We start from the raw sequence: 26,531 nt of genomic DNA on the forward strand, positions 1-26,531 counted from the left end.
AGGCAGCCTGCAGGGACCCTGGAGCTGCGCTGGCTCTCGGCCAATTAGCAGGCTCCAGGCTTTGAGCAGGAAAGCCTGCCCTGGACCTGTGGCAGCCGAGGGTGAGGGGAGCGGGGAGGGATGGAGTTTGGGGCTGGAAGATGCAAACTATCAATACAGAGGGTGGATAAACAAGAAGGTCCTCCTGTTCAGCACAGGGAACTGTATGCGGTGTCCTGGGATAAACCAGAATTGAAAAGATACAAGAAAAAACGTATATATGGATATACCTGAGTCACTTTGCTCTACAGCAAAGTGATTGAGAGACTAATCTACAGAGATTAAATGTGACATCATAGATCAACTAGACTTCAACAAAAAATAAATAAACAAACAAAGAAAATAAGCACTGATGCCTGCCCTGCATGTTTCACAGAGCAGGGGTGCGGTCAGACGAAGCAGGGCTGGGGTTTCCTGGGTGGGATGGACAACGCCTCCTCTCCACCCCCCACCCAGTCTGGGGGCCTGCCCAGGCTCTCAGGCTGCTGGGGGCAGGACACAGAGGAGGGGGCCCCAGAGCTTGACCTTTGCCTTTGGGAGTGGGGAGGGGAGTAGGGGAGGGGGAGAAAGGCAGGCAGGCAGGACAGCCCGACCCCTCAGGACCTCCTGGGAGACCCGCCGCCCCAGCCTGCGTTCTGTACAACCCGCCGCAGGGGACGACTCGGGCCCATAGTGCATGTCGGGTCTGGAACACCCAGGCAGGTCAGTTTCCACTGCAGGAAAGCTCCGTCTTACCCCATGAGGGCTGCACCGTGAGCGTCCAACTCTGTGTCTGCCCGCCCCAAGGCTGGGGGCATCTCCAGGGCTCAGGGCGTGGAAACAAGGCACACAGACAATGAGCCAGGTACAGAGATCAAGCTCCTGGTGTCCCCTCGGCTCTTCTGGATGTAGCAGGTATTCCCTAGACAGGTGTGCACACACCTACTGCGAGAGCCACACTTTCTTTAAAACGCGTCTATCCAGCCGTACACGCTTACATATGGACCATTTTTATCACCGTGGATGGGTGTCAAATTAGGCTCGACTTTTTTATGAAGTCTAAATATTGAGAAAATATCAAAATGCATAATGAAATAATTAGGCAATTCCATCTTTGGTCTTTCCATCTGCTTGGATTTAGGTTTACAATAGCAAAAGTCTGCTCTTCGTCCCATGCCAGATGTCATTACCAGACAGGAGAGGAGCGGGGAGGGAAGAGATGTCCACAATGTTAATTCTCTTCACTCGAATTCGCCTATGGGGATGGCCTTCTAATCAGTAAAGCTAGGAGACAGGTGTGCCTGGCACCTGATAGGCATCCAATAAGGATTTGCTTGCATGAATTATCAATTGAAACACAAAATAGGGAAGTCAGCTTCTTTAAAGAATCAAGGCCGAAAGGAGAGAAACCTTAAAACATTTCAGTACGTTTTCAATAACAGTTTTCAAAGGACGTTGAGCGTTTTGATGATCACCATAATCCTACTAGGAGGCAAGGGCCATGGGCTCAAGCGGGGCTGACGGTTCAGTACCAGCTCCCCACATTTCTCCGCAGGAACACAGAGGCAGCTGCATCAGCAAGATGGGCAAAACGCGCCCTGGGAGCCGGGGGGCGGGCGCCCAGGACCAGGTGGGCCCCCGGGGGGAGGTGGGGGGCAGCACCCAGGAAGCCACGCTTGCAGGTGCTGCTGTGTGTACTGGCTTCCAGCGAGGCCCAGTCTCTGTGGGTCCCATGATGAGACCCCCTTCCCTCTGGGTCCCCCAAGCACACTGAGCCCTCCTCCCTGGGTGTGGGCTGGATCACCCCCAGCCCAGTTGGCCCGGCTCTGCTCCCCCTGGAGCTCCTGGGGGAAGCTAAGGCTCTTAGAAGGGGCAGGGAGCCCATGAGGACCCCACAGAGGAGGTGCGGAGCCTCCACAACCCAGGGGGACCTCTCCTGGCTCCAGCATCAGGACGCAGACGCCAGGGCTGAGCACTGACCGCCTGCTTCCTCTCCGCGCCTCCATCCCCTCAAGGGGTCAGGAGCACTTTCAGGGCCCCCCCCATGGGGGCCGGGACCGTCAGGCAAGCACCACGCTGGCCACCCCACCCGAGCGGGTCCTCGGCTGGACTCAGGTTGAGTCGGCCCTGCTCACTCAAACACGCCAGCTGGCTGGACCGTGACTCTGTGCTGAGACGCAGGGCACCTCGGGAAGGGCGACTCCATGGTCCCCGCCATCTTACTTCTCTCTGCATAGGAGACAAACGCCTAACCCCATGATGTGCACCCGGCCAGCTCCCTCCATGAGTTCCCTGACGCTCTATTTTTAGCGTCTGGTTCCCAAACCTTCAGTCTACAGCGCTTCTTCACAAGCTCCTTGAAGACAGGGGTCTGGTCTCCCAAGCCCAGATTCACGTGAGCTGGCATAAAGAAAGTGGCCTCGGTCCTGGAAACCGTGCCTCTTGTAGCCCTCGGATGTTTCCAGAAACCAGGAAGACGGTCTGGAATGATCTGAGACCACATGACAGGCTGCAGCCATCCCATTTCCACAGAACCAGTGTGTGAACGAGATACCAATAAATAACAGTCTCCCCAGAGGTGCCTCTTCCTGGGAGACGCTCTCGCACCCTGAGCACTGTGGGGTGCTTCCCACCCTTGTCCCCTTGACAAGCTTCTACTTATCCTTAAAAAGCCCACGCTAATGTCACCTCCTCTGGGAAGCCTTCCCTGATTGCCCTGCCCCCAGCAGCTTCATCCTCTGATGAAGCACTTGGCCCAGTGCGCAGTTCCTGTTGTTACTGCTTAGCCCCTAAGCCATGTCCGGCTCTTGCGACCCCATGGACCACAGCACACCAGGCTCCTCTGTTCGTGGGATTTGCCGTGCGTCCAATCCTCAGATGATTTCCACCCCTTTCAAGACCACGCAGCCAGGTGAGGCCTCATCTCTGCATCTCTGCCTCTCAGGCGGCTCACCGTACACCCGACCCAAAGCAGGCACTCAGTGAAGACTGCTGAAGAGACACAGGACCAGGGGAACCTGGGGCTTCTCCAGATTCCCACTCACCCACCTGAGTGTCGACCATGAGCCAGGCATTGCTCCCAAGCTCAGGGCAGGGCCAGCTGTTTTATCAAACTGACCTTTATAATACGGTCCTCCTAAACTGCTCCCATCTCAGGTTTTTCAAAATGGCATCTCTGTGCCTTGCTAAGCTGTTCAACCCAATTTCAGTTTCCCCGACAACCACATCCTGCATTCAACCATCAGTGAGTGGAAGCCCTCCAGCCCAGCCATGACAGGTAGCCATGAGTACTTGTCACTGACACAGATCTGAATGCTGACAAGAAACAGGCGACCCAAGACAAGCGCAGCCCCACCCCAAGCAGGCCCTTCCTCATCTTCCCTCCTGGGGCCCTGAACCTGGTGAGAGGTGAGAAAATGTCTGCTCTCCGTCCGGATCTCCCTGCCAGGCCACTCCTGAGTTACCTGTGCCCAGCGTTCACTAGCTGACCCCTCTGGGCTCCTCAGGTCTGGGAAAAGGATATGATGGTCCAGTGGATGTCCAGCTTGCTGTTGATCTCCAGGCCTCGGGCTTCCTGCCTCTCCTCCTCCAGTTGTTTGGAATTTGCAAACTGCCCCTTATCCGCCGGGGATTCTGGAAAACTCTCGAAGTTGAACTTGTCCACTTGAATGGCCATTCTAAGAGAAGGGGAAACAGCAGAGGATGAATCAAGAGGGCAATTTCTTCTGCGGGCTCTTGGGGAATCAGCACATGCCAGCGTGAGACAGGAGAATGAATCATTATCGTTAGTAATTCATAACGGATTCGCTCCAAGAAAATGAAATAATTGACTCCCAGGGTAGCGTTGGCTTCAGAGCTGGTTCAACACAGTTTAGCACCAAAGACAGAGTCAGAGAGTCCAACCCCAGAAAGAAATCTGGATTCTGAAGCAGGATAAAGTGGACAGGAACCAAAGGGAAAATCACAGAGAGGGCTGGCAATTACTCAGCCCCGAGGCCCCAAGAGCCCAGTGGGAACTGCAGACTCAACACACAGCCCTGCCTGTCACCTCAAACTCATCCTCCGCCAGACGGGCCTGTTCACACACGCCGCGCCCAGCCAGCCAAATGCTGCGCCCTGCCAGCCACACGGCACTCCACCAGCCGCATGGCACTCCACCAGCTGCATAGCAGCCCGCCTGCCCACTTGCAGCCCCCGTGCCCAGGATCACCCCCCACCTTCAGGTTTCTGCCCAAGTCTCACACCCTCAGGCGATTTCCATCCTGCGACTCAGCCTCTGTGCCCACGGCTCCCCACGTGGGAACGCTCTTGGCCTGACCCGTGGCACGGCTGGAGTCTTTTCCTTTAGGTCGGAGCTTCAGAAAGGCCTTCCTAGACCACCTCTCCGCAGCAGCTTTCTCTCTCACCCACCCTCGCCTTCTCCGAGGGGGTATTCAATCTATTTCTGCTACACCATGTACCACAAGCTGCAAATATTTACTTCTGGATTTGTGAGCTGTCTATCAATCCTATCAGAATTCAGCCCCCTGAGGGCAGAGATCCTTTTGTCTTGTTTAGCAGTGTTTCCCAGGCCCAGAGTTGTTCCTGCCTGGCACACTGCAGGAACCAGTTCAAAGAAGAAATGAACAGTGAATTAAGATCCTTCCCTAATACCCTAAAGGAAAGCAACTCTGAATATGCATTGGAAGGACTGATGCTGAACCTGAAACTCCAATACTTTGGCCACCTGATGCGAAGAGCCGACTGACTGGAAAAGACCTTGACGCTTGGAAAGACTGAGGGCAGGAGAAGGGGGCTACAGAGGATGAGATGGTTGGATGGCATCATCGACTCAATGGACATGAGTGAGCAAACTCTAGGAGATAGTGAAGGTCAGGGAAGCCTGTTGTGCTGCAGTCCATGGAGTGACAAAGAGTCAGACACGACTCAGTGAATAAACAACAGCACCCCAGGCCACCGCTGCCTGCCCCCATGCCTGCATCCACATTCAGCTGTGTCTCCTGGTGAGACGGCACCTGGTCTGTAGGAGGCGGTCAGGCTCTAACCGCCCGCTGCCTCCCCTGCCTTGCCCATGGTCCTGACATGCACACAGCCGGGAGCTGGCTGGGTCTCAGTGCTGTTTGAAACCCTACCTGTTGGCACAAAGTCAGGCACAGAGTGGGTACTCAACAAAAATGTGCTACATGGAGGGATACAGAGAGAAGGGGAGAAAGGAGGCTCCTTCATGTCAGGCCCCCAAAATGACTGCCAGTCAACAGATCACAGTAGGCATTTTCTTTTAATCCATAGTCTGTGCTGTGGCCAAAATATTCCCCTGAACCCCAGCAGGCACTAATGGGCCTTTGGAGATTTCTGTCTTCAACAAGCAGGAGCTGGTATTCAGGGCATAGAAATAGCAAAGTAAACCTAAGGAAGAGGCCTTGAGAGCTTGGAAAGGACTACTGCGATATTGGTCAACGTGCAGCATTTGGCTGAGCGTGCCAGTTAAGGGTCGGCCACCCCAGAGTTAGAGGCACTTCATTTTAACTGCACTTCAGGGCAAGGACCACGTTCAAAAAATTACCTTTTTACCATTCTTTCCTGATTACAACAGCAGATAGGCTTACTGCAAAAAAGCTAGAAAACAGAGACCGCATACAAAAGAAACAGTACTCAGAATTCTTATACTCTTATGGTTGATATATTGATTCTATAGTCTTTTTTCCTAAGTGTTCGTATTTTAATGTAACAAATCATGATATAAGTGTATGTGTAAGTCATAAAAGTGTTAAATATATGCATACACACATACATATACACAGAATTTTAAGACTTGCTTTATTCTTTTAATATGAGATGAACAACAGACTGGTTTGAAATAGGAAAAGGAGTACGTCAAGGCTGTGTATTGTCACCCTGCTTATTTAACTTATACGCAGAGGACATCATGAGAAACGCTGGGCTGGATGAAGCACAAGCTGGAATCAAGATTGACGGGAGAAATATCAATAACCTCAGCTATGCAGATGACACCACCCTTATGGCAGAAAGTGAAGAAGAACTAAAGAGCCTCTTAATGAAAGTGAAAAAGGAGTGTGAAAAAGTTGGCTTAAAGCTCAACATTCAGAAAACTAACATCATGGCATCCGGTCCCATCACTTCATGGCAAATAGATGGGGAAACAGTGGAAACAGTGTCAGACTTTATTTTTTCGGGCTCCAAAATCACTGCAGATGGTGACTGCAGCCATGAAATTAAAAGACGCTTACTCCTTGGAAGGAAAGTTATGACCAACCTAGACAGCATATTAAAAAGCAGAGATGTTACTTTGCCAAAAAAGGTCCGTCTAGTCAAGGCTATGGTTTTTCCAGTGGTCATGTATGGATGTGAGAGTTGGACTATAAAGAAAGCTGAGCGCCGAAGAATTAATGCTTTTGAACTGTGGTATTGGAGAAGACTCCTGAGAGTCCCTTGGACTGCAAGGAAATCCAACCAGTCCATCCTAAAGGAGATCAGTCCTGAATATTCATTGGAAGGACTGATGCTGAAGCTGAAACTCCAATACTTTGGCCACCTGATGCGAAGAGCTGACTCATTTGAAAAGACCCTGATGCTGGGAGGGATTGGGGGCAGGAGGAGAAGGGGATGACAGAGGACGAGATGGTTGGATGGCATCACCGACTCGATGGACATGGGTTTGGGTAAACTCTGGGAGTTGGCGATGGACAGGAAGGCCTGGCATGCTGCAGTTCATGGGGTCACAAAGAGTCGGACACGACTGAGTGACTGAACTGAACTGAACAATTTCACATCATTAAAGATTAGTCTGCAGAATATTCTATCATATGGCTGTATCACAATTTTAACAGTTCCCCTATTTTTCATACTCTCGAGTATTTTGCATTCTTTAAAAAAAAGATATTGGTCCTCCAACTAAAAAAAAAAAAAAACACACACAAAAAAGAGATTGGTGAAAAAAAACCATAACCACCATCTTTGTGCTTAAATTTCCTCTCTGCACTTACGGCTGTCTGTGAGATTCCATTTCTCGAGGTGGAATTACTGATGTGGGGGTATGAAAGCCTTTCAGGCGCAGAGGCAGGGAACAAGTCCCTTCTCAAGGAGGGCCTCCCCGAGCACGTGACCCAGACAGAGCGGGGGGGCCCCTGTCCGCACGCTGGCCGATACTGATGATGATCGATTTTCAAATCTATGCCAGTAAGAGGCAAACTGCTGCTTCACTGATGTTTCAGTCTACAGGTCTGAACTACTCCTGAGGCTGAACGCTTCTTCAGGAGTTGCCCAGTCCTCTCTTTCTTCCCTGTGGGTAGAGATGGATTGCCTCGAATTCCCACTGAGCGGAACTGTTTCCTACCCCCTCACTTCCAAGGTGGCCTGAAGCAGACTAGTGCTCTCTTCAAACCAAAGGTCAGAATACGTCCTAAGTTTCACTAAAGGGGCCAAACTCAGTCTCATCATCTGGTAACTCAAAAGGAACCACTAACTGTCACCTGGCAGGCGGGTGTAGACACGTCCCGACACCAGGCTTTCTTCTGGCCAAATGCAAAGTGGGGAGGGAGGCCCGCTCTCAGAAGACTTGTGATCAGAACAGATCAGAATGCACACTGACCACTGGGATTGTATTTGTGTGACTGCCTGGGCTGGTGGGGCGGGAGCGGTAGGGTGGGGAGGCTCTTTCAAACAATTTCTGACTGAGTCTAAGCATCACATTACATCACCCACCTACACCCTTAAGAAATGCACAGCCAGCTGTGCCCACAAAACAGGAGAGGAGAAAATGAAACACAACAAACGCTTATCACATGCCCAGACTGGGCTAGGTGTTTTAAATACACATTCACCTTTTTATGGCAGCAGCCTAAGGATGCTTGATGTGCTTCCTTTCAGAGATGCGATGAAGCTCTGTGAGCGAAAGCCACCTGCCCAAAGGCACAGAGCTGGCAGCCCCACTGGAAGCCTGCGTTCAGACAGGGCCCCCTGATTTTTGCTTTCTCTGGCTCTCCCTTACTTAGGCCGAGGACCTAAAAGGAAATGATCTTTGCTCCTCTGGTTTTCAGGTGGAGGACACAGACCTGGTGACTGCAGAGCCTGCCAGCCACACGACCCACCCCACTCCCCAAATTTACAACATTGCTCCCCCTCCAGCAGCCCCAGGGCACACCATGCAGCAAATGTCTCAAAGGCAGCGCCCTCCTTCTGCACGGATGATGGAACTGAGGTACCAGAAGTTGAGTGACTCGCCTAGGGGGCACCCAGCCTAGAATCCTGGAGCCAGGACGACAACTCTGGGACCCAAGGACTACTCTACTTCTCTGTCGACCTGGACCTTGGGCACAGCCCTGAGCCTCCCACCCTCCTCCTTCATGCCCTCCAGGAAGGGCCTGGAAGCCAGGCCTGGGCACACACAGCATCCCATACATGGAGGCGGGGAGGCTGAGGGGCCAGGCAGTTAAGGAAGTGACCCGAGCTGCTCACGCAAGAGCTTCAGACCCGACTGCGGTTCTGACACTGACCCAGCATCTCAGCGCATTCCGCAGCGCATTCTCCAGTCACCGCTGCTATTCAATTCTGTTCATCTTTGCCGAGTTGGAGAGAAATAAAACTAATACTACTACGGAATGCCAATTTTCATGTTTAATTTTATGGCCAAATGTGACAATAATAGTTAAGAGTTGGCACTAAAAAAAGGTGCTGTGATTTCTGAACAGTCTATAAAAAAAGCGGTGGTATTTTTTTTTAAAAATACCATATCATATGATTCAGCCTTTGAACAGCTGATAACCTCGCCAGGGAAGTCATAATGATGACATTTAAATACAAACCAAGGAGTCGGATTTAGAAGGACTATCCATGTATAATTAAATTGAACTTTCATTGGGAGATAATTGATAGTTATAAGACGGTATTCTAAATTTATGTAGTGCATCCTTCGGGAGTCTGTTTGACTATGCAGAACACCAGCCTGGTCTCTGGTTTATAATGAAGTACTAGCCAAGTGGAAGGGAGGAGGCCGGCCTTCCGGAGTCATTCATCCTCAATGAGAAGAACTTGGGGCAGACAGGAACTCGGCATCAATACTGACTCCTGGCTCACACCCAAGACGATCATTTTCTCGTTAAGCCTTGCAGATCAGTTACGGTTTCAAAGAAAGCTTCCTTGTTATCATCTTTAATTGAAGAGAAGATACACCGTATTATAAGAACCAAAGCACCATCGGGGATCGCAGCAAACATGAGACGGCAGCACCCACGGGCACCGGCCTCACCGCCCGTCTCCCTCCAGCCTCAGGGCTGCCTGTGGGCTCACACCCACCACCGCCCAAGGCCACAGGGAGCGCAGACAGGGCAGAGGACTCCTAACCCGGCCTGGGGGGCCCGCAGCAGGCGAGGATGGAGGTGGGGGTCCGCAGGGGCGTCCCTGCCCCCAAGCTCCAGGCACACACCTGGCAGATGCAGCTAAGTGCCAGGCACTGGACGGGGTCAGGGCAGCTCAGACACGGTGGGGCGCCCGGGCTCCCCCACTTGCTGCCCCCACACAGTCTGGGACCCACTCGGGGGGGAAGGCTGAGCCGACGCCGGCGTCTGACAGGTCCCAGCCCCCTTCGCTCTGTCTCGAGGTGTTCCGTTTGTCCGGGTCTCCAGTTCCTCACCTGTGGGCTGGAGGTGGTTGAGAGCCCGCCCACCTCTTGATGGGCTTTCTGTGAGTTCAGCCAAGGCAAGGGTGGGGGCCGGAGGGGCTGCCAGGCAACCCCGGCCTCTTGCTGCAGAGACAGCTTCTCCGAAGAGTGACCGCGTGGTGTGATCACAGCGAGAGGCCAGCAGGTTCTGCAGGAGGACAGGACCAGAGGTCCACGCAGCGCCCCCGTCACACTCCCCCTGTGCACGTTCTCCCCGGCCGTCCACGCGGGGACCCCAGGGCCCGGCCCCCCACTTCCAGAGGGGTAAGCTGAGGGAGAACAGACCTCTTACCCACAAGGACCTGCTCTCTCGGGGCCCTCACCGGAAAGGCTGCCCTGGCCAGTTCTCACAACTTCCTCCACGGCACCCCCAAGGCCCAGTCTCTCTGCCTCCCACCCGCCTTCCAGGCTGGCTGGAGCATGTCCCTCTGTCACTGTGCCCTGATATCCCCAGTGCCCTGTCCACCTCCTCCCCGGACTCCACTGACCCCTCTCCAGCCCATGGCTGCTTCCAGCACAGTCGGACATGCAGCCTCCGAGTCCCTCCGTGAACCCAACACCTCCTGCATAAAACTGATACGTGTTTATCCTGTATTAGAGGACCACAAACGAAGCGACGTGTCTCATGTCCAGAGACGCCAGCTCTCAAGTGTGAGCAGCGTCTCCTTCCATCTCAGCCAACGTTTCGGTGGAAGCACAACCCCCCTTCCTTGCATTTCTGCAGATGAACGACTACTTGGGGGCTTGTAAGTAGTGTCCTCCACACAGAAGACAGTGCTTAATAAAATGAGATTTACTCTTAATGCCATCGAGCTGCCAGCTGCCCCCCACAACCTGCGGGAAGCAGAGTGAGGGCTGGATCCCTGCTTCCTGGGGTCACCTTTAATTGATTTCTCTCTGCTCGGCCTCCTGCAGGAGGAGCCTCCATCTAAGCAGAGCTGGCTGGCCTGCCGGATCCCTGCCACGCGGCGGGAAGGGGTGGGATGAATTCCCCAGTGGGCGGGGAGTTCAAGCCTGACTCTGCTCTTGACGGAACATGGGGCCCAGGGTGGGTCCCTGACTGAAGCGTCTCCTCCAGGATGGAAGACTGTGTGGATGGAGGAGCAGGGCTCTGCTGCCACCCAGACCTGGATTCTAAACCCGCCCTGGTCACCTGCGAGCTTGGCGGCCAGAGGCAGGTTAGGCAGGTGTCTCCAGGCCTCCGCTTCTTCACATGTGAAATGAGCACGTGAGGCTGGGGTCAGTCAGGATTGTGGGGACCCTGGACCACCTGGCATATCATTAACGCTCAAAATTATAGCAATTACTTTTGGGGGGTGGGGTTAAAAAAATGTTGCTAGAATGGATTGAGGTCAAAACAGGAAAGCATTTATTAAAAACATTTTATAAAGAATAAGATGTCAGATAAATGCTAGATGCTGGTATTTTATTTACTCTTTTTACTCTCCTGCAATCACAAAGAACATTCCCCCAAGACCAATGTGCAAGCATGCTGCTGCATCCTCAGCCCGCATCCTCCAAGGCTCCCCACTCCCGGAGGCCCCCCAGCGCCGGCCCGCCCTCACTCACCTCCTTTCTCCCGCTCCTCGCACGGTCCTGCTCACAGAGCCCACCCCGCCCCCGGATCCATGCGAGCTCACCCCAGTCAGGGCCCCCTCTCTGCTGAGCACCAGGAACCAGGCCAGCAGTCCCCTGGACCGCTGGGTCTCTAAGGGCGAGCCTGGGGATTCCCCTAGTGCTCCTCGCTGCCGGCTCTGGGGAAGTCTATACTGAGATCAAAAGACCAATCAGATGCCTTCCCAAAAATCTGAAAGGCCTGGTTTCTGCCCAGCTCTGCCTTCTGCACCAGGGCTCCTGTGACAGGCCACCCACTGGGAGCCCCCACCCTGGGCAGCCGTGCGGAGGCCTGGGGCTTCCTGGGAGCGGACACGCATTAACCCTGGTAAGGACCTGGCCGTAGGGCACCTTCAGGGTCTGTGCCCACCCGCCGCCAACTGGAACAGGAAACGAGCTGCTTACAAGTCCCTGCTTCTCCCCGCAGCCCGTGCCCAGCTCCGGGTGGGCTGGGAAAACCCCGAGGAGCTGGATTAGGGCAGCAGCCTCTGTGGGCTCAGCCGGGCCACGGCCACCAGGTAGCCTTAAGGGAAAAGCAGGCACGTTGACACCCTCCTGGGCTCCTCTGAGTCCTCCGGAGTGACGTGCTGGCCGGGGAGGGACCGCGGAGGCAGCAGCGCCCTTGTCTGGTGCCCACTTCTCTCCTATCACCCGTGCAGAGGACGCGCCTGCACCCAAGGGTGAGGGCACCGGCGGGGTCCCAGCCGGCAGCCCCGTCATCCTGACCACATCTGGGTCCTGCACGGCCACTGAGGGTCAGCGTCTGCGCCCAAGGGACACGCGCTGACAGGACACTTGCTGTTGTCCCCTTTGTCACCTTACCCTGCGGCTTCCCTGGCGTGCAAGGACAAGACATGCTGAGGGCCGCCTTGGGGTTCAGCAGGGGCGCTGCCCAGGTCAGACTGAGGGCGGATGTGCAACCAGCTGCGCCGGGACGACGGTGCTCAGAGAGTGGCCAGCACATCGCGGGCCCCACGCCCTGCTCGGCATGCAGGGAGCTGGGCGAACCTGAAGCAGGGCCCCGCCCCAGGGGCTGCAGGATCCCAGGGGAGAATGGACCAGGGGAGATGGGCTGGGAGGGCTGCGGTGAGTGTGCCAAGGGCTAGGACCTGAGGACCTCGGTGCAGTGTGGCCTAGAGAGGGGGCGCCCGGCGCTGCCCACGTCCCTGAGGCTGCTCAGGCTGGGAGTCGGGGGGAGGTGAGGAGGGAGCCTCCCGGGTCCTCGGACCATCACATGTGGCACAGGGCGTGACGTGGTGGAGTGTGAACCCTGCCAGCTCCGCGCCCTGGACACCGGGCCGGCTGCTCCACGGGCCTGGGAGGGACGTGGCTGGAGGGGTAAGCAGAGCCATCCCACGGAGGCTCACAGGGGACATACCCTGCGCTCCGCTGGGCAAGTGGACCCATGCAGAAAGGGAGGTCAGAGTGTGTTTTAAGAAGAGAGGGACTTTTTTTTAAATAGCACAGAGAGGAGGTACCGGAGGAGGCAGAGGAGACAGAAGCCCCAGAGGGAGAACCTTACTGAAAACCTGCCCTTGGCACACATGCCACCCTTCCAGCGGCCTCACTGCCTTCACAGGGTGGATGAGGACCCAAGGCAAAGTGGTGGGCCTGGCAGCCAGGGGCCCCTGTGTGCGCAAAGCATCTGCAGGGGAGGCGCTGCACTTCCCACCCAGGTGACACCTGCCAGGGATGCCTCCTGGAAGCGACCCAGGGCCTGGGTCCAAGAGCCCAAAAGGGGAAGGCAGGCTTCCCCGGGGCCTCACGCAGGTCGGACAAGGTGTGTGGGCTACGGCAGAGGCGGGGGGTGGTCGAAACCCACTTGGCCAACAGCAGTGTGGAGCTCGCAGGCCCACCCCCAGCTCCAGGGAGGTGAAGAGCAAGAGGGAAACAAACCCTTCTCTGGCAGATATTCCCCTGGCATGCTGCTGAAGAAAGAACTCCGGAGAGATCCGTGGAAGTGTTTTGACATCTGGATTTAAGATAGACCACAGCAGTTTCCCTCATCAAGCTAATCAGAAGCACAAGAACCAACAGAGTTAAAGAACCCTAAAATAGCTTCTGTCGGACGGTTACAGATGGATCGGACAGTTATAGCCACCAGGACGCAGTGCGAGGATCCTGGTACGCTGCCAGTCTCAAAGGTAAATGAAAATATACTGCGTTTGCTGAAGGCCAACAGTCTTCAATTAGCCTCCGGGGAAATTAAAGTTCCCTTTGATAAAATGCCCCTGTTGAGTGAAGCTGAACCCACAAGACCATGTGGAATCAATGTCTGTCTGTGGACCAGGAAGCCTTCTACGTCGGGATGCAGACACCCTGCCTTCTACAGGACGTGTGCCTGCCCTTCCCTAACCTGGGGAACACGGAAGCGAGGGGCTCAGGGAGGGGCGGGGCATCCGGGGTGCACGCGCACCTGGGGCGGGCCCCCTCACCACTGAGACCTTCCTGAGGGCCAGGCTCTCTGCGGGGTTCTCAACAATCACCTCTAATTCTCACAACCACCCTGCTGATGAATGTTATCACTGTCAGCATCCGAATCCTACAGAAGAGGAACCTGGGGCTCCCTCGGCGGTGCACGTGCTCTTAGAGGACGGAGGGGCAGGCACTCTGGGAGGCAGGGAGACGCGGCCCTATGCCCTTGGAGCCCAGCCTCCTCCCCTCACACCCACTCCAGGAAGGCTCACGGGGGCCAGGCAGACGCCAACCAGTCTCCAGGGTGGGGCCCGATGGCCGTGGGTCTCCCCTGCTGGGCTCTGCTCTCTGGCCGGCAGATGGGGCAGACCCCAGGGAGTGTCCTGAGCGCTGTAACCCTCCGGATTGTCACCTGTATGGCGGGCACATGACTGAGCGACAAGAGGTGATCAATCTGGACAGTGTATTCCTCATGAGAAAGTCTTTTAGAAATCCTAATTCTTGTGTCGCTATTATTGCACGAGTCCTTCCACCAGGCACCCCAAACCAGAAGCAGGCCACCTCCCAGCTGCTCCCCTCCAGCATGTCTCACTCCCTGTCTCCCCACACGCTGGGCCCGTGACCCCTTCCTCTGTCCTCCAGGCCTGGCAGCAGGCTGTGTGGACTGACCCTGCCCCCTCCCTGGCGATCTGCTGACATCACTCTACCCCAGCCCCTCCTCAGCCCCCCGCACCCTATGCTCAGGACCCGGATCTCTACCCCATCCCCGCCTCGGCCCACGCACAGGACCCAGATCTCTACCCCGGCCCCCTCTTGGCCCCCCGCACCCCACGCGCTCCAGGACCCGGATCTCTACCCCGGCCCCGCCTCGGCCCATGCGCAGGACCCAGATCTCTACCCCGGCCCCCTCTTGGCCCCCCGCACCCCACGCGCAGGACCCGGATCTCTACCCCGCCCCGCCTCGGCCCAGCGCAGGACCCAGATCTCTACCCCGGCCCCCTCTTGGCCCCCCGCACCCCACGCGCAGGACCCGGATCTCTACCCCGTCCCCGCCTCGGCCCAGGCGCAGGACCCAGATCTCTACCCCGGCCCCCCCTTGGCCCCCCGCACCCCACGCGCAGGACCTGGATCTTTACCCCGGCCCCCTCACAGCCCCCCACACGCAAGACCCGGATCTTTACCCCGGCCCCCCCTCGGCCCACGCGCAGGACCCGGATCTCTACCCCGGCCACCCCTCGCTCCCTCCCCATGTGCAGGACCCGGATCTCTACCCCGGGCTCCCCCTCAGCTCCCCCGCACCCCACGTGCAGGACCTGGATCTCTACCCGCCCCCCCCACCCCACCGCAGGACCCGGATCTTGGTGTATGTCCGTGGCCGTGGTTCTGAAGGGCTGCTGCATATCCGGAGAACAGAACTGGAAGTGGGGGGTGAGCGCTGACAAAGCCAAGAAAAGTGGACACAACACATCCTTGGTGTCCTGTCTAGTGGTTTCCTAGAGCTTCCAGAGATTGCTTCAGACAAAGGGGCCCAGGAGGTTTACCAGAAGGAAGGCAGCAGCCAAGGGAGGGGAGGGAGGGGGCGGTGCTGGAGACAGGGAAGAGACCTGCTCAGAGGCTAGTGCGGGGGCCCCAGTCCAAACCACTCTTGCCATCAGAAAAGCGGAATGTCTGAGGCACGGAGCTCACAGGGGGATTTACACGTTGGGAACTGCCCAGTTATCGTGTGTGCAAACAGTGCACATACACAGTGTATGTACAAACACTGAGATGGTGTCGGGGATTTCCTTGACAAAACAAAAACTGGGGCACATCTCCAGAAGGTCAGCATTCTTTCAGCAGCCGGGGTGCTGGGGAGCAATCCTTACCACGCACTGGCCCTCTCCCTGGGCTGGGCGCTACACTCAGGCCGCCTGCTGAGCAGAGCCGAGCCCTCATTCCCACTTGACCCCACGCAGCCCCCGAGCGCGGCACTGTCATTCCTGTCTGTGCTGGTGGGGAAACTGAGGCTCCCCAGCCGTGCCTGGGCTCATGAGGGATGCCACGGTCAGGGGGCGAGGGTGGCAGCCCGTGAGCTGCAGCCCAGTGGAGGTCGGGGTGATGCTGGAGCAGGGAGGAAGCGGGGGCCTGGGCCTTCACCCCAGAGGCACCCACACAAGCCCTCATTAGGTCAACAGCCAGCTCTTCTGATTAACCTCTTCACGTGACTGTGCCAGAGCCGACACCAAGACTGCGGCCCCTGCCCGACACCACGGAAAGGCCTCGGCGTGGATTTCTCTGTGGCCGGTCTGGATGCTGCGGACCACACCGGTCTCTGTGACCTGCTCTCGCAGGGACTCCACCCGCCTCCTGCCGCCGGCACCACGAAGATCTCACTGTCCCCACGCTGTGCCCACACTACACAGCGCACTCTGCACCCCAGCCCGCCCCCGGGGCAAGCGCACCCTTGGCCCGCCTCCCCTGGAGTCCCTGTGCCCCCCCGCAGCCACCCTAGAAAAGAGACCCCCCACCCGACAGTGCTCGGGGGGCAGACACAGCCTGCCTTCCGCCCCCCTGGAAGGAAATGCAGGCGGAGCCAGGAGCCACCCCAAAAGCCTTTCGTGGGGCTGAAGCACTACCTCCCCAAGGGTGCCGTGAGCCGACTGATTTCAAGGCAGCGAAACACCTCCATGTTCTTAACAAAAGGCCTCAATCATTACTAAGTCAGCTGCCATTAGTTAAAAGGTGCTTTTACATCTAATGACACATCTCATCGATCCTGATCTAAACTAGACTCAAGGAGGAAAGCGAACAGGAAAGGAAGGAGTTCAGATTTCCGCGCGTGTATCCAGCTTGGGAAGGGCACTGGGGGGTGGCCAGCCTCTCGCCCCCAAGTCAGTGCAGGCGGCCGATGGGGCTCTTGGGCCTCGGAGACACAGAGAACCGGGCTCGTGTCTCCGCTCTGCCCACGTCGGGGCCATCCCACCAGGAAGTCATCTAGCCCTTTGCAGCCTTTTCTTGCTGTAAAAATGAGGACACAGAGGCCATTGTCAGGGTGTAGTCGTTGAGGTTTAAAAGGTCTCAGGCCTTGTGCTAAGCAGCCAGGACACTCTCCAGGCAGGGGGGAGCTTCCTGGAGACACAGCCTGCCAGCGACGGCACCCCCCCCGCCCCGGTGCTGATCGGGCCACAGGGAGCAGAGGGAACCGGGAGGGCACAGAGCACGCGAACTCCTCAGGAAGGCGTGCAGAGCCCCACGGTCCAGGCCCATGCACCGCCGGGCCTCAGGTGACTCACCGACGTGCCCCCTGCCCCCTGCCGCCAGTCCGACTGCTGGGCCTCGGCCCACCACCCAGGGCTCAGCTCTGTGCAGCCCACTCTGACCTGTTCCCCCTCCTCCCCACGGCAAGTGCACCCTCCCTACCCTGCTATTTAACAGATGGTTAAGTACACTCACAACCCTGCTTAGTTCACATGCCTGTTTTACACGCACACACACACCTGTTACACACATGCACAAGCCTGTTACACACACACCTGTTACACACATGCCTGCTACATACACATGTCTGTTGCACACATGCACAGACCTGTTACCCACATGCCTGCTACATACACACGTGTTACACACATGCACAGACCTCTTACACACATGCCTGTTACACACATGCCTGCTACATACACACACACCTGTTACACACATGCACAGGCCTGTTACACATACAACTGTTACACACACATGCCTGCTACATACACACGTGCCTGTTACACACATGCAGACCTGTTACACACACATGCCTGCTACATACACATGCGCCTGTTACACACATGCACAGACCTCTTACACACACACCTGTTACACACACATGCCTGCTACATACACACGTGCCTGTTACACACATGCACAGACCTGTCACACAAACACCTGTTACACACACGTGCCCGCTACATACACACACACCTGTTACACACATGCACAGACCTGTTACACACATACCTGTTACACACACACCTGTTACACACATGCAGACCTGTTACACACACATGCCTGCTACATACACACGCACCTGTTACACACATGCACAGACCTCTTACACACACACCTGTTACACACACATGCCTGCTACATACACACGTCTGTTACACACATGCACAGATCTGTTACACACACCTGTTACACACACGCGCCTGCTACATACACACTTGCCTGTTACACACACCTGTTACACACATGCCTGCTACACACACGCGCCTGCTACACACACGCGCCTGTTACACACATGCACAGACCTGTTACACATACCTGTTACACACATGCCTGCTACACACATGCACAGACCTGTTACACACACACCTGTTACATACACGTGCCTGCTACATACACACCTGTTACACACATGCACAGACCTATTACACATGCCTGCTACACACACACGCCTGCTACACACACACGCCTGTTACACACATGCACAGACCTGTTACACACACACCTGTTACACACACGCCTGCTACATATGCACATGCCTGTTACACACACTCCTGTTACATACACACATGCCTATTACACACACACATCTGTTACACACATGTGCATGCCTGTTACACACACGCCTGCTACATATGCACATGTCTGTTACACACACCTGTTACACACTTGCACGCGCCTGTTACACACACACCCCACCATGAATTCACAGAGGGAGGAAGTTGTCTCACCCGTCTCTCGCAGACCTAGAACTTAGGTGCTCCACAAGCGTTTGCTGAGTGTTACTGAAAACTGCCTCTGAGAACCTGAATGATGCGATGAGGATGAGGAGCCCCGGGGGGTGAGACCAAGGGGCTGGAGTCACACCCAAGCCCTGTAGACCCTCACGTGCCAGCCTGCCCGGCCCACTGACTAAGAGGAGAAGTCTGGATGGGCACGGGGGCGGCCCCCAAGCACCCCGCGGGGGGAGTGGGGGGGGGGCGTGGGGCAGGGCAGGACTGCGCGTGGTGGGCCTCTGCATCCCGCCTCCTGTCCAAAGCGGCCCAGGGCCCCGGCACGGACCACCAGCCGGCAGCATCACAGGCCGCACCTCTGATGGGATCGTCAGCTCTCGGTGCAGGAAACGGGGTCCCCGGAGGCGGCAGTGTGTGTGTGGGGGCGGCCAGGGAATGCCACCCCCAGCTCAACAGAGCAGAGCAGAACTGGGACCTGAGCCCCCAGTGCCCACACCTGAGTCTCAGATTCCGCTCGGCCCTGAGTTGAGGCTGCACAGGACACCACCAGCCACCAGGGCGGAGGCCAGGCTGCCTGGCCGAGGTTCCAAGCACAGACACAAGCATCTCAGCCTGACCCCGAGGGGCCCAGGGGGACTGCTGGCCGCGCTGCTCAGCCCCGTGTCCCCTGAGGTCATGCTGGGAGCTGGAACCTGGCCACAGGGGAGGTGTTTGCAGCAGAGAAGTTGGCAAGCGCTACCGCCCTGGTGCACTGCTAACGGCTTAGCAGGTCACACTGGACAGACCCAGGCCAGCGGAGCACAGGCATGGCGGCCCGAGCTGGAGGAACAGGGAGCTCGGCACGCAGCCCAGGAAGGCGAGGCGGGGTTCACACACAGGGAGCCTCGCTGGACAGGCTGCCTGCCAGAACAAACCATCAGCTCTCTCCAGAGGCCCATGAAGAAGAGAGTCAGAGTCTGCAGTGTCCAAAACAACGTCACGCCTGCTGCGCAAGAGAGCAGGAAAAGGTGACCCAGTCTCAGAACAAGTGGTGACAAGCCCTGGCCCATCCACACACCGAAACCACCTGCCAGGAGTGACCGAGCTTAAAACCTAGAGCCCCCAGAACACAGCAGGACGTTGGAGGGACATGAGCTGAGATGGGGGGCCTCTAAGGAACTTGATGACACGGCCACTCTCAGACCCGGGGCTGGTCTCATGATTGAGGGAAAACCGAACAAAGAAAGGCCGCTCGGCCTTCCCCACGCCTCCGCCAGCTCCTGGCTTCTCTCTTTGCAGAGCATCAGGCTGCCTGCTTCTCTTCCAGATTTGTGGGTCCCCATGGACCCGCATAATTCTGCTCCTCTTCTGCAACTGGGCTTCGGCAGGTGGCCTGGAACTCTGGGAACACAAAGCCAGAGCCTGGCACCCAGGCATGGGAGGCGGAGGGGCATCTCGCTGTAACCACGGCCCGGGCCAGGCTGCGCGGTTGAGCAGGGCACATCTGCAAGCAGCTGAGCCAGGGACTGGGCTCTGGTACCCCCTCACTACCTTCCCAGCCTCGTCTCCAGCCCACGCACTCCAACCTCCTCAAGGGTCCAAACCTCAGCACGCTCACCTGTGAAACGGGGTAACCACCACCTCCTAGTGGGTGAGGCTTTCTCCAGCCCTAGGATAGTCCTCGATTCGGTTGTGGACGTGAATGCTGCCATGAGCGGGCCCTGGGTGTCCACGCACGCCTCTCCAGGACACACAGGTGACAGAAACAAACACTTAAGGTGGGGTGGCAGGTAAGGGGTACACCTTCGCTTCCCTTATTTCTGGGATCACCTGGATGTTGTGGATGTGGGGGGGAGGGTTGTGCTCACGGGGGGGCTGGCTGCACAGAGTCAGCTGCCCTCTGGAGTTTGCCCTCTGCTTCAACCCCCGGGGACGGGCCAGGGCAGCAGCTGCCCCAGAGCCAGCGTTAACAAGTGCAGGACTCGGCTAGTCGCGCTTCCCCCCAGCAGCCTCGGCCACGGCAGACCGGGTGGATGCTGGCAGGGGTCACAGTGGGGAACAGGCAGCTAGTGGCTAGACCGAAACTTTGGAAACAGCTCCCGCTTTGCATTCAAGCGGCAAATGCAGCACAGGCCTTTAAGGCAATGGATGAGAGCTATTTATAACCTCCCTTTTCCAGTCAAGACGTCAAAAGGACAAAAAGGTAACGGTGCTGAGATGAACATTCAAAGGTGATTTCAGCCCCTCCAGACCCATCAGGTCCAGGGAGAGGCCCTCCCGCGTTAGGCCCCACGGAGGAGGGAACTTGGGCTTCCTTTCCAACCGACCTGGGCAACTGGCTGTCCCTGGGAGACCCCGATCTCCTTGGGGAGGCCCACACAGGAAGGAGGAGCGGGGGCGGGGGGGGGGGTGCCACACAGGGTTATGCGAGAAGAAACCATCGCGGACAGGGCGGCAACCCCCACTGCCTCACGGACGTGCCCCTTTCACAGATGCGGAAGCCGAGGCTAGGGCGGGATCAGCACGTGCTCCGTCCACGGCTCCGCTGCCCCGCACAGCAAGCGAGCCCGCGGCCCTGCCCCTCACGTGCACCCGCCGGGGGTGAGGGCAAGAGATGGGAGGCAACTCCAACCCCACGTCTACGATTTCAAGCTCAGGGTGGCGGGAGGCCACCGCAACTTCAAGGGCTCGGCCTTCCAACCCGAAGGCAAGGATTTCAGACATAACTGCCACGTACTGGCCGCCAGTCACACCGGGACAGCTTTGCCTCCAACACACCCCACTCCACAGAGCAGGAGACGGAGGGGCGGGGCAGGGGAATGGCTGGGCTAACAGACACAACTGCAGCTCCAGAACACCGTTCCCACGTGGAACCCCGGAAGGAAGGACGGCTGCTCCTCCAAGGGTCTGACTCGCACCCATGGCTCATGCAGCGGCCCCCCAAGACCCCGCCTTCAGCCCGGCACAGCCAGAAGGGAACAAGCGCACCCTCCTCTCTGCACAGACTAAACACCCCTGAGCCCCAGCTTTCATGAGGCTGCACAGAGCCCGGCCTGAGCCTCGGGGCCTGGGTCTGGGTGGTGCCCTCGGCCCAAACCTGCTCATCCCAGTGGGATCGGGATGGTCCCGTTGGCGGCAAAACCAGAATTGCCTCTGACAGCCTCCGGCCAGGCTGCCACTCATCCACCCACACTGATAAGACTGAGGTTCCGACTGTCGCCTCTCGTCACAGAGTCATTAAGGATGACAAGTCCCAGGAAGTGGAGGAGGAGGGGAAATGCGAACGCAAGGATGAAGAATTAAACCTGCCTCCCCCTGGAAACATGACTGTGATTTACAGCTCCACAGCAGACGACGAGGGCCCAACAGAGAAACCCTGCTGAAAATGAAGGAGGAAAAAACCACCCGGAGTTGTTTTGCCTCCCATCCAAATTAGAAAATGCTACTCTCCGGATGATTTATGCTGCAATTTTTTCCCTTTATTCACAGAGAATCTGTCAAGCGTCACAGGAGCACCTAAGAGCGGCGATATGATTCAGAAGGAAAGAAAAGGCTGGGGACGGCTGAGCACACAGCCTGGGTCTGAGGCGACCCTAGAGCCAGGGCCCTGGACACGTGAGGGCGCGGGAGCCGGGGAGCTGCTCCAAGGGCAGCCCTGGGCCTTCACAGGGGGCCTTGCACACCAGCAGGCCCGGCCACGAGGCCTGTGCACAGTGACACCCCCACACCAGGACACGGGCTTCCAGGACCACTGCGCGGCTGGCTGGTCCTCTTTCCCGGCCACGAGTACAGGTGAGGCTGGCCACCCTGACCCCTGCAGCAGTAAAGGCCTGCGGGCAGCACCCCGGGGCCTCGGCCAACCTCTCTGCCACCGTGGGGTGTGAGCATGACTGGCAAGCCCAGCTCTGATTCCCTGACACTCGGGGCAGTTTTTTACAAGCGTAACCGTTGAGAGATGACCAGCTGATCTCCCTGGGACACCTGTGCCGTCTCCCACAGCGGCCGAGTGCTGAGCTTCAGGCCCGGTGCCAAGGCTGCCGCTCCCCGAAGCCTTTCCTGATCCCCAGCCATGGCTGTCTTTCTCCTCTCAAGGCTCCCAGCCCCGGTCGCCCACCCAGAAGGTGCCTCCGCAGGAGCACGCCCCTCAGACGGGCGTCTGGCCCCTCGGGGTGCTGGACCGCAGGTAGTCTGGAGGCTGCTCGTCTCTTCCGTCAGGCACGTGCTCCCTGGGCAGCGCGTCCTTGCAGAGGGGAGTGGACGCGTCCTCAGGGGGCAACAACAGGCCCCCTCCAGCCCCTCCCTTTCCTGAAGCTGGGTCCATGTGCTGAGTGGTGGCTTCCATTTAGAACCGCATCTGTGGCCGCATGCACTGGCCCTCTTTGCAGGCGTGGGCTCCTCAGAACCCATGTGTCTCTGGTACACGTCCCTTTCCTTCTGACGGACTGAACTGAAAACTGTGAGGTGCTGGGTGTGATCGGGTGTCAGACACTCATCAGGAGTTGGCCCAGCCCCTGAAAAGCCTGCGTCTAGGAGACAACACAAGACACACGGCAGCAGAGAGGCTGACGGCCGCCTGGACACGGGTGTTGGCGGGGACGCTGGGCTCCGGGAGAGAGCCCCGTGGGGGCACCTGCGCGCGGACTCCCGCAGTGGCCAGGTTTCACATGTGGAGACAACCGGAGAACACAGAGGAGAGGCGCTGAGGTTAAAACAGACGGGAACCTTTAGCTGCAGGACTCCATGCGTGCTGCAAAGACACGCTCACGCTGGCTCAAGAAGTATGAGGTTGGGGGCTTCCCTGGCTGTGCAGTGGTGAGGACCCTGTGCATCCACTGCAGGGGGCACGGGTTCAAGCCCTGGTCAGGGAACGAAGATCCCACATGCCCAGTGTTGTGGCCAAAAAAAAAAAAAAAGTGTGAGGTTTACAGTCAGGAAAAGGGTGTCGTGAGGAGGCTTCTGGAACCTGGGAGGCGTGGGGGCCTGCGACAGCCCCTCTCCCCCTGCCTCGGGCACCCCAGCCTGGCTGCCTTCTTCACACCTGCTCTGTTCTCCCTGCACTGGGTCCCTGTCCACCTGCGGCTCCTTCTTTGACCCCCACTCTGGCCTGAGGGGAGCTGCGGCTGCCACGGGGCCACTCTGGCCCCGCTAGGGTGTCCATCCAACCCAGCGGAGCTGGAAAATTGGGGAAAAGGACAGGTTTGGTTGAGAAAGCACGTCCCTTTGACTGGAACACAGGGCCTTTGGAGGGGACGGTTGGAGGCAATGGGCTGGGACAGCTGGCGGGGGCCCGGGGCACCCTCTGTCTGCAGATGCTTCAGCCCACGAGGAGCGGAGAGGTGTGCAGGGACTGTCCGGCCTGGAGATCGAGCGAGGGAGCCGCCTGGCCAGGACTGAGCTGCTCTGCAGAGCAGCTGCCAGCCCGGCTTCTTCATCCCCCTGAGTGGGGTCCCCGAGCCCACGTGTGCTGGCCCCGGATGGGCATAGCCCGCAGGCATACGCTGCCTGTTTGCTCCTGAGGAACCGTGGCGGGGTCCGCACAGTCGCTGTCGGGGGGTCACTGTGAGGCCATGACCCCGGCTGCCAGCCTCCAGGGGTCCCTTTCCTGCCTCCTGCCATCTCCTCACTCGGTTAGACAGGGACAGGCTGATCTAGAGGCTGAAGCATTGGGTGGATGCTGTTGACCTGGGGCAGGGGTCTGGCGGAAGCATCCGTCAGACAGCCTTCATCCCCTCCTGCCCCTGAGTCCGCCCCCAGGATGGCCCGAGTCCCCGGGGACCTCACAGGTGGAGGGGCCCAGCCTTCCCTGTCCACTCACTTCCTGAGCTGTGCTGTTTCTATGGCAACTCTGGCTCCTGTGGACAGAGGTGTTGGCTGCTGTTGGGACTAATTGCCTAGGCTATTTTTAGCTCCTGGGGGGGGGACCCTGTTGACTGAGCGAAGTTACAGGACAGCGTGTATCTGGAGCACAGCAGCACCCCGGGCTGGGGCGAGTCTGTCTCCAAGGGGGCGGGCTCATGTTGCCACCTCCCCTCGCCCTCAGAGGGGCCCTCCAGAAGTGCCCCCTTTCTCTGGCTCTCTTAGCTCTGAAGCCACCCCACACCTTTATTAGGCTGGTTAGAAGACAAGATGACTCTAGAGTGATGTGGTACACCTTGCCCCGCCCAGCCTGTGCCAGCCTGAAGGCGAGGCAATCTCCTCCTGGGGTGGGGGGCCCACGCCCCGGCCCCCCGAGGCTGCACCTCTGAGCCAGACCAGCCTGCAGGTTCCAGTGTGGGGACACCGGGGCCCTGGGGGTCCCACATGATCTGTCCTGGCCCCGTGACAGACAGCAGACCTCACCTGCCCTCTCCAGCGCCTTCCCTGGTGCCAGGCATCAGGAGAAGCAAGGGGGGAGTCAGGAGGCCTCAGACCCACCCTTGACTCCAGGTGCTCAATGAGGGGATGGGGGAACACGTAGGGGACCAAGCAGCCTGGGGGACCACCCACAGGTGGGCTAAGAAGTGGGCCCTCTTAGCCTTCCACTTCCACATCCGAAGCGTGGTTAACAACACAGTGTTCTTGTCAGGGCCGACAACACTGCTCTTCTATCTGATGCTCTTAGCACGGGGCCTGGTTCACGGGAAATGCTCAGTTAATAGCAAAGGTGGTTCTCTTAACTGTCGCCATCACGCTGCACGTCCACTGTCTCAGCGGCCCTCCGTCCCTGTCCAGTGTCCTGGCCTGCCCTGTCCTCGGTGCAGGCACCCCCGAACGTTCACGACTCTTTATTTCCTCTTGCTTCATTTTCCTGGCACGTTGCTCCCCCCGCCCCTGCTGTGCTTCCTTGGCACGCTCGCGGTTCTCTGCTCCTAGGGAGAGGCCTCACGTAAGCCCGCTGCTGGGCGCCTGTGACAGCTCATCGCGCTGGGTCTGGTTGTGCTTCCTCAACTTGGGCCTTCCGTGCTTTTGTCACTTACGTTTGGGGTGGTACGTCACTTCAACCCCCCGAGGTGCTGCTGCTTCTGCAGCAGGAAGAAAAGAATGATCTCGTGGGATTTCAGTGAAGACGGGATGGGACGCTGGGTGCAAAGCCCCTGGCACAGATCTGATCTGGAGAGTAATACCGAGCACGGCTTTAGCCCCAGGGATTTGGAATGAAGAACAGGAGCCACCCGAGCCTGAAGTCGGTACCAGCTGAAGTTGTGAACGAGAGAGAAAGCACCATGTGTCCTCAGACTCTGAGCCTGAGGACACGGCTCATTTCCTGCTTCCCACTCCTCAGAGAGAAGGAAATTAGGAGAGAAGGTCCGTCCTTTGTTAAAGCAGTTTGGGGCGAGACTGATGAAGGAATTCTTGCAGTGGGGCCATTGAGTGGTGCGATCAGCTCCCTCCCTGATAGCTTAATAGGTGCAACAACAGGGACGCAGGCTGTCTCTTGCCACTCGGCCTGAAGAGCTCCCAGGACGCATTTCTGTCCAATTGCATTGCAGTTGAAAGGACTGATGAGTCAGTATTAATGCTCTGGGCTTTCGATGATCTACCTCTGCTCCGCTTCTGCGCTATCAGAGCCCTTTGGTGCAGACTTGGCGTGTGACTGCGGAGCCAGCCACCGCATGGTAAAAACAGCCTCCCTGGGTTTGCAGCCAGCTGTTAACTGTTGGTCCCAGACCTTGGCCTGCTGACTGTCTTGGGAAGCTACCTGTCTTTAAGCAGTACATTTGGTTCCAGTCCTACTTTCCAGCTGTGAAACTAGCAGTCCCACTCTGGACACGTCCCTCACCACACTGGACTTGGTGACGTCACCCTTCAGCTGGGGGTGCAAATCATCAACTGACAAGACTCAGCTTGTTCTTCTTCCCTTCGTCCTTTTTTCCCTCCCACCTTTGCAGAGGCAGCAGAGGAAGATCTCCTGGAGGAGGAGATGGCAACCCACTCCAGTATTCTTGCCTGGAGAGTCCCAGGGACATAGGAGCCTGGTGGGTTACAGTCCATGGGGTCACAAGGAGTCAGACATGAGTCGGCACATACACACACACGTTACTGAGGCAGAACTAACAAGTAAAAGCTGTATCTATATAAAGTGTACAGTGGGAAGTTTTGATACATGGATACACTGTGGAATGACTGCCACAATCAAGTTACTCCATGTCCATCTC

General features: G+C 57.4%; 1 protein-coding gene across 4 annotated transcripts in view; it reads right to left on the reverse strand.

The window, feature by feature from the left end:
- TRAPPC9 (trafficking protein particle complex subunit 9) overlaps positions 1-26,531 on the reverse strand; it is a 384,613-nt gene that overhangs the window by 99,970 nt on the left and 258,112 nt on the right. For all 4 annotated transcript variants that reach the window (XM_043483137.1, XM_043483134.1, XM_043483135.1 and 1 more), the window contains one exon: positions 3,542-3,695. In XM_043483137.1, coding sequence (XP_043339072.1) covers positions 3,542-3,695 — 154 coding nt within the window. The remainder of the gene's footprint in view (positions 1-3,541; positions 3,696-26,531) is intronic.

Source organism: Cervus canadensis, chromosome 12, assembly GCF_019320065.1.
Source record: "Cervus canadensis isolate Bull #8, Minnesota chromosome 12, ASM1932006v1, whole genome shotgun sequence".
In the NCBI taxonomy this organism is placed as follows: Eukaryota; Metazoa; Chordata; class Mammalia; order Artiodactyla; family Cervidae; genus Cervus; species Cervus canadensis.